The 14,698-nt window shown below is 41.8% G+C and overlaps 1 protein-coding gene across 2 annotated transcripts in view; it reads left to right on the forward strand.

Moving 5' to 3' along the window:
- map3k19 (mitogen-activated protein kinase kinase kinase 19) overlaps positions 1-14,178 on the forward strand; it is a 56,082-nt gene extending 41,904 nt beyond the window's left edge. For both annotated transcript variants that reach the window (XM_061918463.1, XM_061918464.1), the window contains 9 exons: positions 1,056-1,178; positions 2,595-2,749; positions 2,874-2,908; positions 2,993-4,921; positions 5,000-5,098; positions 8,791-9,029; positions 9,100-9,352; positions 13,483-13,691; positions 13,806-14,178. In XM_061918463.1, the coding sequence (XP_061774447.1) occupies positions 1,056-1,178; positions 2,595-2,749; positions 2,874-2,908; positions 2,993-4,921; positions 5,000-5,098; positions 8,791-9,029; positions 9,100-9,352; positions 13,483-13,691; positions 13,806-13,932 (3,169 nt within the window). In that variant the 3' untranslated portion in view covers positions 13,933-14,178. The remainder of the gene's footprint in view (positions 1-1,055; positions 1,179-2,594; positions 2,750-2,873; positions 2,909-2,992; positions 4,922-4,999; positions 5,099-8,790; positions 9,030-9,099; positions 9,353-13,482; positions 13,692-13,805) is intronic.
- The last annotated feature ends 520 nt before the right edge of the window (positions 14,179-14,698 follow it).

The following is a 14,698-nucleotide window of genomic DNA, read 5'->3' on the forward strand; positions in this document are numbered from 1 at the left end:
TAGTAGTGAATTTACATTATTTACCCAAGGAACTTTAGTTATTAGAGAGTTTTTCACAGGACACATTTCCAGCGTTGTTGTTGCACTAGTGAGCCATGGATGAGGAGACGCTGCTCTGTTATTGAGTTAAGTAAAGTCTGAATGTCATTAGAACAGTTGGCTCCATTTTTTGACACTTCTTCCACTCTCATCCTTGCACGCTACACTGCTACAACAAAGATGACAGGGAGAAGACGCTGCCAAAGGAGAGCCACGTAAATAAGACCACCCACAAAACAGCACATCCGGAAGCGACTGTCAGAAAGCGGCTTGAAGATGATCTATAAAACATAATCTATGCAACATTTTGACCAAAGAACCACCATTACATGTTAAGTAGAACACAAGGAAGTTTTAATTTAGGAAAAAAAAAAAAAAAAGACCCCTTCAAGGCGCCCTATAATCTGGTGTGCCTTTTGTTTGAAAATAGACCGGACTATACCCACTCATTGGCAGTGTGCCTTACAGTCCGATGCGCCCTATGGTCCGGAAAATACGGTACATGCTCATTTGTATTAGAAATGGCAACAGTGAAGGATGAATGCCCCACAACAAAAAAGAAGCTTATTGACAACAGCGCGGACCACAATACCATTATAATGTCGGTATTTTGAAGAACTGACTACAGTAGCCATAATGCTCCCAAAATCAATCAAGCGATGCGGCTTAGTAGCTTACCAAAGTCGTAATAAAACAGTTTGACAGACTTTTGAATGCTATGTTTAATGTTCTATATTATCAATGAAAGATCAAAGCTTCGAGTTTGCTTGCTTACCGGTACTTGCTTGTGCCATTTATTAAACATGCATTAACCTGCAGTTCACACATATCTCTTATGTATGACTGCCATTTACTGGTCACACTTATCATTACACCATCTACCACAACCAGAATTAATACGTACATAAGACGCACCGGGTTATAGGGCGCACTGTTGAATTTGAAAAAATATGCTATAGAATGTTTCTCTTCTAACTTGGCAGAGTTGATCCATGATTGTTTTCCTTCCTTTTCAGAGGAACTTTGCCTTTGCCGAACCTAACCGACGGTTGCAGACGGCAGAGGCATTTGGATTCGGTTCTTCCACCAGGACAGCTGCCTCCGAGAAGCAACCGCCTTCCTGTACCCCCAAAACACAGGTACACAGCGAGAAAAACGGATGTAAAATGTTTTGTTGCAGGTTTTTTTCTGTATTTGCAAAGACAAACTACAACAAATTGTTGAGGCAAACTGCTCTGTTGAGAAAGTTATTAAATTAGAGACTTGTCATAAGCCATAAGACCTTTCTATTGAACTGTTTTCATGATAGTCTGGTAAAAAGGAATAAACGGGGAAGTCCTTTAGCTGCCGCCTTGTTTTATCATACTGTATATAAATCAACACAAAATCTGTACTTTGGAGCAATGTTCACAAACTACAGTATTTGGCCTAAAAGCCTACCGTGACAGGCGAGCGATAATTGTCGTGGTTTAGGGAAGAGTTGTTTGATCTTGGATGCTAGAAAATGTCCGATGCGTTGCAACTCCATGATTTATGAGCACGTCATGCAAGGCGTGTTTGCGAGACGAGCAGGTGTAGCACGTGGCCGCCATCGGTGGGATATGGCTGCGGTGTCGAGAGCCGCGGGATGTGAGGCTGAAAAGAGAGAGAGAGTCAGAGGTGTGCGTGTGTGTGTGTTTAGGTGTAAAAATTCTTGCCTAATTGCGGATGTGTTGGTCACATACTGATGTAATTTTGATAAAAAAATGTTCCCAATATTTTTGCGATCATCCGGTCGGGTCCCAAAGATTGACTGATAGATTGCAATTGACGGGTTGGCGACCCCTAGAGTAGAACTTTGCAGAGAGAATAACTGTAATCATGAAATCCTGTAAAGTTAATGTTCAAAGAGCAATCAAGGGAAATAATGGCGGGATAATCAACTAATTTTTTTTGGCCAACTATGCCTCGTTAAAGGAAGGGTTAATGAATGAAATGTAGCCAGCCATACATCCATTTTTCACTTTTATATCCCTTATCCGGGTCCAAGTCGCAGTCTCCGTAGCTAAGCCCATACTTCCATGTCTCCAGTTCGACTGGAGGGCGAGACCGAGACATTTCCTGGCCAGCTGTATAACATTGGACCTCCAGCGCTTACTAGATCTACCCCTGGGCTTCCTCCCTGTTGCCCGGGACACTTCTCCGGGAGGTATCTCAACTAAAAGCCACCTTATTGACGTGGAGGAGCAGCTGCTCTACTCTAAACTTATCCCCCTATTACTGAGGGTGATCCCAGTTATCCTGCGAAAGAGATTCATTTTGGCCAATTTGTGGATCCTCTGGGTCACTACTCAGAGCTCATGATCACAGGCAAGGCTAGAAATGTAGATTGACCGCTACACTGAGAGCTTGCCTTCTGGCTCAGCTGCCTCGCTTCACCATGACGGTCTAGTACAGTGACATTACATCAGATGTTGCACCAATCTTAAATCCTTGTTGCAGGGTGTGCATTTTGAAAACACACACAAAAAAAAAACAGAAATGTACTATTACTTGAATTAATTTATTCTTCACAGGCAGAGAACAAGAAGTTTTAACGAAGCAGCTCCATCATCCTTTGGCCTGTTGTCTATTGCAGTGCCGAACAAGCTCAGCCAATCAGCTCCCAGCATCATGGAACCACTTGTGTGTTCAAACTATGTACTTCAGGCCAGGGCACACATCCAGACAAGTATGAAGGATGCATTTGTATTCAATTATTATATCTATATTTTAACACAGTACCATGATACAAAGCTTTGACTTCACCACTGCAGAGAGAATTGTAATATGAAAATATAAATCTTTGTCTGCAGGATTGGGCTCTCATAAACCTATCAATGAGCAAAAGGTGTGATTTGAATAACACAAGTAGCCCCTATTCATAGCCACATACCTAGTTAATAATTTAACATGTTATCTGGTGTTACAACAGGGTCCCATATTGGCTCTGCAACCTGCTGCTCTTCTCCGGTCACCCAAGCAGCTGCAACCACTGGACCCCAGGTTAAAGGAAAATGCTGCTGCACCGGTATTAAAGTACAGTGTTCCCCTGAAGCCAATTACCAAGAGCATTCATTCCACAACCCACTTTAATAGGAGATTTTCAAGGGGTACCCCACGTACCGACCCCCTTGCCATCAGGTGTGGCAGTGAAGATAGTGGGTCCAACATCAGCAGTCAGAGTTCTACTGATCTGGAAGATGAGGACTATGAAAGGGATACACCTGAAGACATTTACTGGGTTTCAAAACATTCCAAAGGATGCACTGAGAAAGACAGTGAGTTTGATGATGGGAAGACAGTGCAGAGTTTATCACCACTCATCAAGTCAATACACATACAAAAACAAGAGCCTGTTAACGGCCAGACCATTATGAATTGCACCAATGAAAATGAGGATTATGGTATGAGTCGTAGAGCAAGAAGGAATCATGAAACACCGGTCCCATTAATGCCTGATGAGAGTATTACCAATGACTGCAATAACACTGCAGAACAGGCAGATACAACTATTACTAGTAACTATGTGGATAAACCTGGAATCGCAAAGGATTTCCAAATAAAAGATGCGGTCTGTGGCAGTAGTGAGGGTGCAAAGGTAAATAGCAGCTTTGTCCCTGAAGAGACCTCACTAATTTTTTCAAATAGCAATCAAGTTATAGTTGCTAAAAGTGGAAAATTAAAAAAAACTTTGAAGCCCACTGAAAACAAGGCAGAAGAATCAGGTTTGAATTGTGAAGTGACGACACATTTCTCCGTCTCTCGACTTGAGCTCAAAGACGAAACTATACAAAACCTAAGTAAGGCCCAGAAAAATCTAAAGCACCGCTCTCTTTTCAAACAACCTATAGATAACACTAAAACAAGCCCCAATCAAATTGTTGTTAAGAAAGTCCCCACCTCTTTGGATAAATCGAACCATAAATATCTTAAGGTTGCTCGTTGGACCCCTGAACCTCCATCACCACGAAAGAAGGGAGCTGGTAGTGCACACTACAGAGGAGCAAATCCTGACAAGGTGAGCAACCACCGTGCACAACAGCACCCAAAAGGCAGGGAGATGAAGAGCACCCACCAATTAAAGAATCCAGATGAGGCTGGGGCACAAAGATCTAAATCTGCCATGGACTTCATCACATACAAAGACATGTTTAAGACAATTCAGAGTGAAGACAAAGGACCTGCAATCTATGAGATGTTTGCTGGTCCGATCTATGATCATCTTCGGAATCCAGTCAGCTTTGAGGACAAACAACCACAGGCTGCTCAGTTCAGGAATTCACATGAGATCCGTAACGTCAAACACAGACCTTTGAAACAAGGGCAGACTAAGCTAAGGAAATGCCCGACAGAGACGGTAGTAGTTTCAACTAGAGGCATAGCAAAACCTTTATCTTCCAGGGTGAAACCTCACCTCACACAAGCCCCAAAGGACAGACACAAAGTGGATTGTATTAGTCACACTGAGGCTAAGGTAGTTCTCTCTAATGATGGTGAGATGGGTCGTAACGCTGTAGAAAAGGCTGAAGTCACTACGTTATCGACCATTGACGAGGTTCTCCCCGGTGGCACGGGTATGACAGATAACGGTTATGATAACTTCCTTATGAATATGGAAGAAACAACTGTAAGTTCAACAGACGTACACAGAAGTGACCATACTGGTATGTCACCAGTGTATCAGAAGTTTCTGGATGGGGTTGGGGACGGACCACTTACAGATGACTTGTTGCAATGTCTGGCCGAGGAACTGATCTCACTGGATGAGAAAGATGTCTCCACTGGTTCATGTCCACAAACCCTTGAAAAAGAGCACCACAAAGAGGACAATGCAATATCAAGAGATAAGAAAAATGCTGGGGTAAATTTTAAGATAAATATTATCTGTAATCAGGATTGTCAATTAATTCAGATTTGTTAACCTTTGATTTTTTTGCAGGTTACTTCGATTAATTTTGCTGCCTTACATGGATATGGGTCAGGTGACAACATTTCTTGGACAAAGGGTGAAGTACTTGGTCGTGGAGCATATGGGACAGTAAGTACACCATGATATAACGAGGATACACGTCATGATTGATTAATAAACCACAGCTTTTAATAGACCCATTAACCCTCATTGAATGTATAAAATTACATTACTAAAATACATTGAATATCATTGCTCTTACTTTTGAAGGGGGGAATGATATTTTCTCCTCAGGGAATCAATTTACTGTGGTGGAGGGATTTGAGTGCCCAAGTGATTCTTCGATCGGGTTATTGTACTGAATTGGCTAGACACCGACCTCTATTTAATAATAGAACTCTAACATTTGACAACCAAACAATTAAACAAGGCGACTCGGTAAAGAATCTGGGTATTATCTTTGACCCAAACTCTCTACTTTGAGGCACACATTAAAAGAGTTACTAAAACGGCCTTCTTTCTTCTCCGTAATATCGCTAAAATTTGCTCCATTCTGTCCACTAAAGACGCTGAGATCATTATCCATGCGTTTGTTACGTCTCGCCTCGATTACTGTAACGTATTATTTTCGGGTCTCCCCATGTCTAGCATTAAAAGATTACAGTTGGTACAAAATGCGGCTGCTAGACTTTTGACAAGAACAAGAAAGTTTGATCACATTACGCCTGTACTGGCTCACCTGCACTGGCTTCCTGTGCACTTAAGATGTGACTTTAAGGTTTTACTACTTACGTATAAAATACAACACGGTCTAGCTCTAGCCTATCTTGCCGATTGTGTTGTACCATATGTCCCGGCAAGAAATCTTCGTTCAAAGGACTCCGGCTTATTAGTGATTCCCAAAGCCCAAAAAAAGTCTGCGGGCTATAGAGCGTTTTCATTTCGGGCTCCAGTACTCTGGAATGCCCTCCCGGTAACAGTTTGAGATGTGACCTCAGTAGAAGCATTTAAGTCTCACCTTAAAACTCATTTGTATACTCTAGCCTTTAAATAGACTCCCTTTTTAGACCAGTTGATCTGTCGTTTCTTTTCTTTTTCTCCTATGTCCCACTCTCCCTTGTGGAGGGGGTCCGGTCCGATCCGGTAGCCATGTACTGCTTGCCTGTGTATCGGCTGGGGACATCTCTGCGCTGCTGATCCGCCTCCGCTTGGGATGTTTTCCTGCTGGCTCCGCTGTGAACGGGACTCTCGCTGCTGTGTTGGATCCGCTTTGGACTGGACTCTCGCGACTGTGTTGGATCCATTATGGATTGAACCTTCACAGTATCATGTTAGACCCGCTCGACATCCATTGCTTTCCTCCTCTCCAAGGTTCTCATAGTCATCATTGTCACCGACGTCCCACTGGGTGTGAGTTTTCCTTGCCCTTATGTGGGCCTACCGAGGATGTCGTAGTGGTTTGTGCAGCCCTTTGAGACACTAGTGATTTAGGGCTATATAAGTAAACATTGATTGATTGATTGATTGAATTGTTGTACGGCCCACATTTCCAAATAGCTGAAAACTTAGAGGCCCAGACTTTTTCCTTCACTATCAATATTATTTTGAGAACCAGCATCTTCTATTTGATTGATTGATTGAAACTTTTATTGATAGACTGTACAGTACAGTACATATTCCGTACAATTGACCACTAAATGGTAACACCCAAATAAGTTTTTCAACTTGTTTAAGTCGGGGTCTACGTAAATCAATTCATGGTATAGTGGACATTGTTCAAAGTTCCTCTATATAAACAGACCTCAAGTGTTTTTGTGAATTTTCTGCAAAAACGTTTGTTTTGAACTGGGCTTAGTGAACGGTCTTGTGCCATTCAGTTAAATATCACTGTCCTAACAGCTTTATTGTAGAGTCTAAATAGCCCTGATAAAGTCACTCATGACAAACAGGTCCTATGTGACAGGCGAGACGAAGAATGATTCAAAAGACCAAAAATCAAGAGGGGACTTTGCTCGGACGTAGAAACACCGGGCCCTCACTCTGGAGCCAGGCCTGAGGTAGGGGCGCCCACAGGCAAGCCTTAAGAACATTACTGACACCCCCTGTATATTCACCAACTGTGGAGGTAACTTAAGGGTCGGGTGCAAAGTGTGCGCCTTTGCAACCTGGACTTCGTCAGCGAAATCTGGTGGTTTGGGGTAATGAGCTCAGTCATCCGGGAATATCTCAGAGTAGCGCCGCTGCTCCTTTGCATCAAAAAGAGCCAGTTTAGGTGGTTCAAGCATCTAGCGCCGACCTAGTGGCTCTCTAGAGCTTTTTCAAAAATGGAAAAAAATGAAGGGAAAAAAATACATTTTTGGTTTTAATATGGTTTCTGCAGGAGGACAAACATGACACAAACATCCCAAATTGTTATTAAGCACACTGTTTATATTAAGCATGCTTCACTGATTTGTATTTGGCGAGTGCCGTTTTGTCCTACTAATTTTGACGGTCCTTGAACTCACCGTAGTTTGTTTACATGTACAACTTTCTCCGACTTTCTAAGACGTGTTTTATGCCACTTATTATTCCGTCTCATTTTGTTCACCAAACTTTTAACGTTGTGCGTGAATGCACAAAGGTGAGTTTTGTTTATGTTATTGACTTGAGTGGAGTGCTAATCAGACATATTTGGTCACGGCATGACTGCAAGTAAATCGATGCTAACATGCCATTTAGGCCAGCTGTATGTACATATTGCATCATTATGCCTCATTTGTAGCTATATTTGAGCACATTTAGTTTCCTTTAAGTCCTTTTAATTCAATTTATATCACATGACACTCTATCTGTATGTAATATGGCTTTTAATTTTTTGCGGCTCCAGACAGATTTGTTTTTGTATTTTTGGTCCAATATGGCTCTTTCAACATTTTGGGTTGCCAACCCCTGATCTAGTGGAAGCCCCTGAATGTCTCCTTGGTGTTTCGGGCGTGCCTAGCTGGAAAGAGGGGGGATTTATCTTGCAGCTGGCCTGTGAAGCAAGTCCAATCTGGCCCACAAGAGAGCCAAAACTTGAGCTGCATTTTTAAAATAAAGAAACTGCTGTTCTATATGTGTCCACTAGATGTCGCAATATCAACATTGTTAGGCATGCAAATAGTTCATCCAGTGTGTGTTTTACTGCAAATTGAAATAATTGTGCAATTCCTTTGTAGATAAACAGAGATTAAGTCTAAATGTTCAACTAACTTGAAGTGTTTTGTCAGGAGGATTATTAATGATATGTACATTTTCAGAATGTGCTTGTTCTATTTTGGGCCTGGATGAAACAAAGAAAACAATCTGAAGTTGTCGTAGTTGTATTTTTAATTTATTATGCCACGATTTCACCAGACCGGCCGACGTGAGAACACATTTTCCTCCATGGGGCCCCTAAAATAAAATTAGTTTGACACCCCTGCTCTAGTGCAACTGGAAAAGGCGGCAAGAGACCAGGAATTCTGGGCTTCCCTACTGAGACTGCTGCCACCGCAACCCAGATAAGCAGAATAAAATAGTTGGGTGTTACAGTTGGATACATTGGTGCAAAGTCACATGTCAGTGTTCTGCATTTAGCTCCAACCTTAAAATACTTTTGGGATTAACTGGTAAAGAACATGTTAGCTATGCAATCTCGTCTAATATTACTGACCTCTGACATCACGATTGCTTTTTTGGATTAACATAACAATTTCTAGTCACACTCCAAAAGGTAGAAACCTTTTTCCCAAGAGTGGAAGATATTCTAGCTAGATGTCCAAATAATTCTAATGCATTTCAAACGTCTTTCTCACCAGGTTTACTGTGGTCTGACCAGTCAGGGCCAGTTGATTGCTGTGAAACAGGTGACTTTGGACACCGCTGACCCAAAGGCTGCAGAGAGCGAGTATGGTCGGTTGCAGGGCGAAGTAGAACTTCTCAAAACGTTGAGGCACACCAATATAGTTGGCTTCCTTGGGACCTCTCTCTATCAGCACATGGTTTCCATCTTCATGGAGTACATCCCAGGAGGATCTATCGCCAGCATTCTTCATAGGTTGGAATAAAATAACTTGATCCATACTAAAGATTTCCCCCTAATTAAATGTTTTCTGCCCTGCGCTCAGATTCGGTCCACTGCCAGAGCGTGTTCTCGCACTATACACCCATCAGATCCTGGAAGGGGTGGCCTACCTTCACTTGAACAGGGTCGTTCACCGTGACTTGAAGGGGAACAATGTGATGCTGATGCCCACAGGTGTGATCAAGCTCATAGACTTCGGCTGTGCACGCCGAGTCAGCTGCGTAACCCACAGCACCAACAGCAGTGGGGATCTGCTCAAGTCTGTCCATGGCACTCCTTACTGGATGGCTCCAGAGGTAGATATGATGAAGCTCCAAAAGACCCGTGCATCCCTCAAATAGTGGTCCAAATATAATTGGAGCCCACTTTTTTATTTCAACCACTAGGCCACCTATTGCAGGGGTGGCAAACTCATTTTAGCTCAGGGGCCGCATGGAGGAAAATCCATTCCCAAGTGGGCCGGAATGGTAAAATCATGGCATGATAACTTCAAAAATAAAGACAACACCAGGTTGTTTACTTTGGCCAAAAATAGAAAAAGCACATTGTGAAAACGTACAAATCACAAATAATCCTTTGGAAAAAAACTACAAGTTTGTTGAAAATTCTGAAGAAATTGGTGCAGTTTCAAAAACACAATAATTTTAGACATGGTCTCAGTTTATCTACAAAGCCAGGATTAAACTGTAAATCACAGTCTTTCTGGGATTGGACAAAAAAAAACGTGAATTCTTCGAGGTATCAAATACTTCGTTCGTCATGTCCATGTATCAATCCAGAGCTAACTCGACAAACCGTAAGGAAAAAAGGTAAAACTATTCAAAAGGGTTAAGTTTTCTCACTATATTTTCATACCTTAGTTGGTGCTTGTCGTGGCGGTAATCATAGAAGCTGTTGGTGGACACCTTATTTCACCGGTTTGGTCCATGTCCCGCCTCTAATGGCTCTAATATTCCGAAGCGTTTTGGGTGTACAGAAAAGTGCTTTATCTAGCGATTATTATTATTATGAAAAATGACGACAACGAGGGCTTCACGGTGGCAGAGGGGTTAGTGCGTCTGCCTCACAATACAAAGGTCCTGCAGTCCTGGGTTCAAATCCAGGCTCGGGATCTTTCTGTGTGGAGTTTGCATGTTCTCCCCGTGAATGCGTGGGTTCCCTCCGGGTACTCCGGCTTCCTCCCACTTCCAAAGACATGCACCTGGGGATAGGTTGATTGGCAACACTAAATTGGCCCTAGTGTGTGACTGTGAGTGTGAGTGTTGTCTGTCTATCTGTGTTGGCCCTGCGATGAGGTGGCGACTTGTCCAGGGTGTACCCCGCCTTCCGCCCGATTGTAGCTGAGATAGGCGCCAGCGCCCCCCGTGACCCCGAAAGGGAATAAGCGGTAGAAAATGGATGGATGGATGGACGACAACGAGGAATCTTGCAATGGTAAAAGTTGATTTTCAAGACAAAAAAATGATTTTCAAGGTAAAAGTTGATTATCAAGATACTACCGTCTATTCTTAAAACCCACACAAAGACATTATTGGGGAGTAAGGGTGCCAAATAACGATGTGTTTGAAGCGGAACACAGAGAACGGCAGGTTTTAAGTTCCCACGCTTTACTTTGTACCTCTTGCTGGTCCTAACAGAATTGCTATTGTGACATCCTGTGGACACAATCAGAACAGCAGTTTCTTTCATTAAAAAAAAAAAAAAAAAAATGCAACTCATTTTAATACTTGGCAAACTCATCAGGCGAGCCGGATAAAACCTGTTGGCGGGCCTGATCCGGCCCACGGGCCGTATGTTTGACACCCCTGACCTAGTGGTTAGAGTGTCTGCCCTGAGATCGGTAGGTTGTGAGTTCAAACCCCGGCCGAGTCATACCAAAGACTATAAAAGTGGGATCCATTACCTCCCTGCTTGGCACTCAGCATCAAGGGTTGGAATTGGGGGTTAAATCACCAAAATGATTCTCAGGCGTGGCCACCGCTGCTGCTTACTACTCCCCTCACCTCCTATGTAGTGATCAAGGGTGATGGGTCAAATGCAGAGAATAATTTCGCCACACCTAATGTGTGTTTGACAATCATTGGCAATTTAACTTAAACTTTTTCCAGTAGCCATATTTGGAAAATGTGTCTTTAGAACATAATGCAATATGTCATTAATCTTTTTTTAAAATTAACATGTTCATAATATCAGAGAATGAATGAATAAGACAAAACATTCCTTAGTTGCTTGGCAGTCGTTTGATAATTTTGCCCAATACCACTATTATTTTAAAGGGGACCTATGATGATTTGAATCTAAATTCAAAACACTTTTGTTTGTGGTTATCAGTGTTTCTTAACCATATTGTTGGGCTGCGAGCGACGCCAAGAGGGCAGCCCAAAAAATGTATCAGCTCTGCTATGTATGGGCCGCGGCAACTCAGTTGTAATACACTTTTTCACCAATTGTGGCAGTAATGGCAATCTCAAGAAGTCTGGAGCTAAGGTCAAGTTTTTTAGGCGCAAAAAAAGGACTGAAGTGTTAAAGCCATATATTTATTTGTACTTTAATTTTATTGACAGTTTAGGTAAAAATTCCTTATTAATTTAGTATGTATATTTATTTTTTGTCAGTTGTTTATGAGTATGATATTTTTCTTGTCAGTCTGACATAAGCCCAAGGTTTATGGGTTAAGTAAATATATGTGGTTAATATTATTCATAGAAAAATGGCAGAGGTTTTATTTAACAAGTATATTTAACATTTGGGGCTTCACGGTGGCAGAGGGGTTAGTGCGTCTGCCTCACAATACGAAGGTCCTGCAGTCCTGGGTTCAAATCCAGGCTCAGGATCTTTCTGTGTGGAGTTTGCATGTTCTCCCCGTGAATGCGTGGGTTCCCTCCGGGTACTCCGGCTTCCTCCCACTTCCAAAGACATGCACCTGGGGATAGGTTGATTGGCAACACTAAAATTGGCTCTAGTGTGTGAATGTGAGTGTGAATGTTGTCTGTCTATCTGTGTTGGCCCTGCGATGAGGTGGTGACTTGTCCAGGGTGTACCCCGCCTTCCGCCCGATTGTAGCTGAGATAGGCGCCAGCGCCCCCCGCAACCCCAAAAGGGAATAAGCGGTAGAAAATGGATGGATGTGGTTAATAGATGGTTTAATATCATTTGACAAGGTTGTATACTGTAAGTAGGTTAGATATAATTGTTAAACATGATTGAATTCAAGAGTAAGATTACGAATAGTGTTAATATTTGGGTGGGCCTCGGACCCCTCTGTAGTGAAAAAGTTGGGTCCCGAGGTTATATAGGTTAAGAACCCCTGGTTTAGATACTTTGTATTGGATGTTTTGGTGTATCGTTTTTTTTTTTAGGTTCTATTTCAGTTAAATTAATAACCGTCTTTCCAGCCTGTCCACAAAATGTCCGATTCGTGGAGCCGTTCCCAGATTGCAAATGAAACCACGCCCCGTGCTGTCCAAAAGTGTCATGATTTATCTTTAGAAATTCTGCAGTGTATACATATTTTATTGTCATCGTTGCAAATTTTTTTCCCATAACACGGTCGAAAATAAACTTTTTAGAAAGGGACAAGCGGTAGGAAATGGATGGATAGATTCACCCGGTCACAACATTAGGGGTACATCTGCAAACTCTCAAATCGATTTGGAGTGCATTAAGAGGTTAGCATATCGGGGTTATTATGCACATTATAATGTATTATTATGTATGGGGTGGCATAGCTCGGTTGGTAGAGTGGCTGTGCCAGCAACTTGAGGGTTGCAGGTTCGATTCCCGCTTCTGCCATCCTAGTCACTGCCGTTGTGTCCTTGGGCAAGACACTTTACCCACCTGCTCCCAGTGCCACCCACACTGGTTTAAATGTAACTTAGATATTGGGTTTCACTATGTAAAGCGCTTTGAGTCACTAGAGAAAAGCGCTATTTAAATATAATTCTCTTCACATTCCAAGATTAGATGAAAATAATATTTGACCCTACCTTTTTTTGTTCCTCATATAGAATTTGACTTAATGTCAAAATAGGTACATCCCCCATGTGGTGATGTCATGACGTGGCCACACAGTAAAACCCTGCGAACATAGGCATCCAAAACTGTGCAAGATGACGCCAAAATGCATGAATCTCATGATTTGACACTTTGGTATTGTTTAACACAAGTCATAAAAAACAACATTGATTTAAATATTCTCTTTTAAGTTGAAATAACTTACATCTTCATTTGACCAGCTTTTAAAGCTTATGTCCAAGTCATGTGTGAGTGACAGGAAGAAAAGCTCGAATTCGCTTTGAGGGTGGGAATTTTGGACCCCCCTTGTTGGTTTAGATCTCCAGACCCCAAATATAGGAGCTAAAAAAATAGTCCTGTACATAGAATATTTACTGTAACATAGTGATTAATTATTTTCCTTTCTATGCAGGTTATCACCGAGACAGGATATGGCAGGAAGTCGGATATATGGAGTGTGGGTTGCACGGTCTATGAGATGGCCACAGGAAAACCCCCTCTAGCACACATGGACAAGATAGTGGCCTTGTTCTACATTGGGGCCAAACAAGGACTGATGCCTTCTTTACCTGACAGATTCTCAGACAGCGCCAAGGACTTTGTCAACATCTGCTTGACGAGGTGAGTGTGACTCTTCTCTGTGGATCAGCTCATTAGTCGGTGTTCACAAAGTAAACCTTTGAACAGAAAACTTTTGATTAAAAAGTCTGCTAATGAAATATCTTTCCTTTTAAGTGACCAGAGACTGCGGCCATCTGCGGACCAACTGCTGCAACATTCTTTTCTCCCCAGACACACCTCGAAAAAGAACTCCTGCGGTCATCCAGATGGACCTTGCGGTTTTATTTGTGTTTCGGAGTAATACAGATGTAGACTTAAGAATATTGTGCCTTCTTCAAGCAGTACAAAGAAAACCAAGCACTTTTAAGTATCCTTCACAACTAGGACTGTCAACGTTTAATACTGCAGTTAATGCCAATTCTTTTTTTTTTTTAATCAACTCTTGTGATCATTTGCTTTTTTTCTGCAACCGTACAAGACAACTTTCTCAAGAACAATCAACGTGTGCGATGCAAATTGTGACTTTAAAGCTTTTTTCACAAAGCAATACCTCAGTTTTGTACACCCTTTTTTTTTCTCTCCGTGTGACTCAGTTTTTCCAAAAAAAAGTGTTTTTTTATGCAGAATTGAGTCTCGTTGATTATGACTGGCTGAAAGAACAGTCACCAGGGGGCCAAATTAATTTAAAAAAGTGAGAAACCCAAAATAAATACAAGAAAAAACGTGTGGCTAAGCGGAAAAATGGCTTCTGCTTGGTTGTCTGTTACCAACATCTTTGCCAAAATCGTTTTTAATTTAATTACATTGTTTTACATAGCAAAATTAAAACAATCCTCTAAAACGTTTGTTTTTTCCCCACTAAGTACCACCATAAAGACCAACAATATAATACAGTAGCGCAGTAGGCCTAAATATTTATGAAAAAAACAAGTATGTTTAGTAGTTGGCCACCAACATTACACACAGTTTGAACAGTAACACTTTGTTGGAATATTTAATTAGGTGATTTTATAGGCAGGTCACGGTTTGAGAATCGCTACTCTACAATGTGTTTGAGTTAATATTGG

This window comes from Nerophis ophidion, linkage group LG13, assembly GCF_033978795.1.
Source record: "Nerophis ophidion isolate RoL-2023_Sa linkage group LG13, RoL_Noph_v1.0, whole genome shotgun sequence".
Classification (NCBI taxonomy): domain Eukaryota; kingdom Metazoa; phylum Chordata; class Actinopteri; order Syngnathiformes; family Syngnathidae; genus Nerophis; species Nerophis ophidion.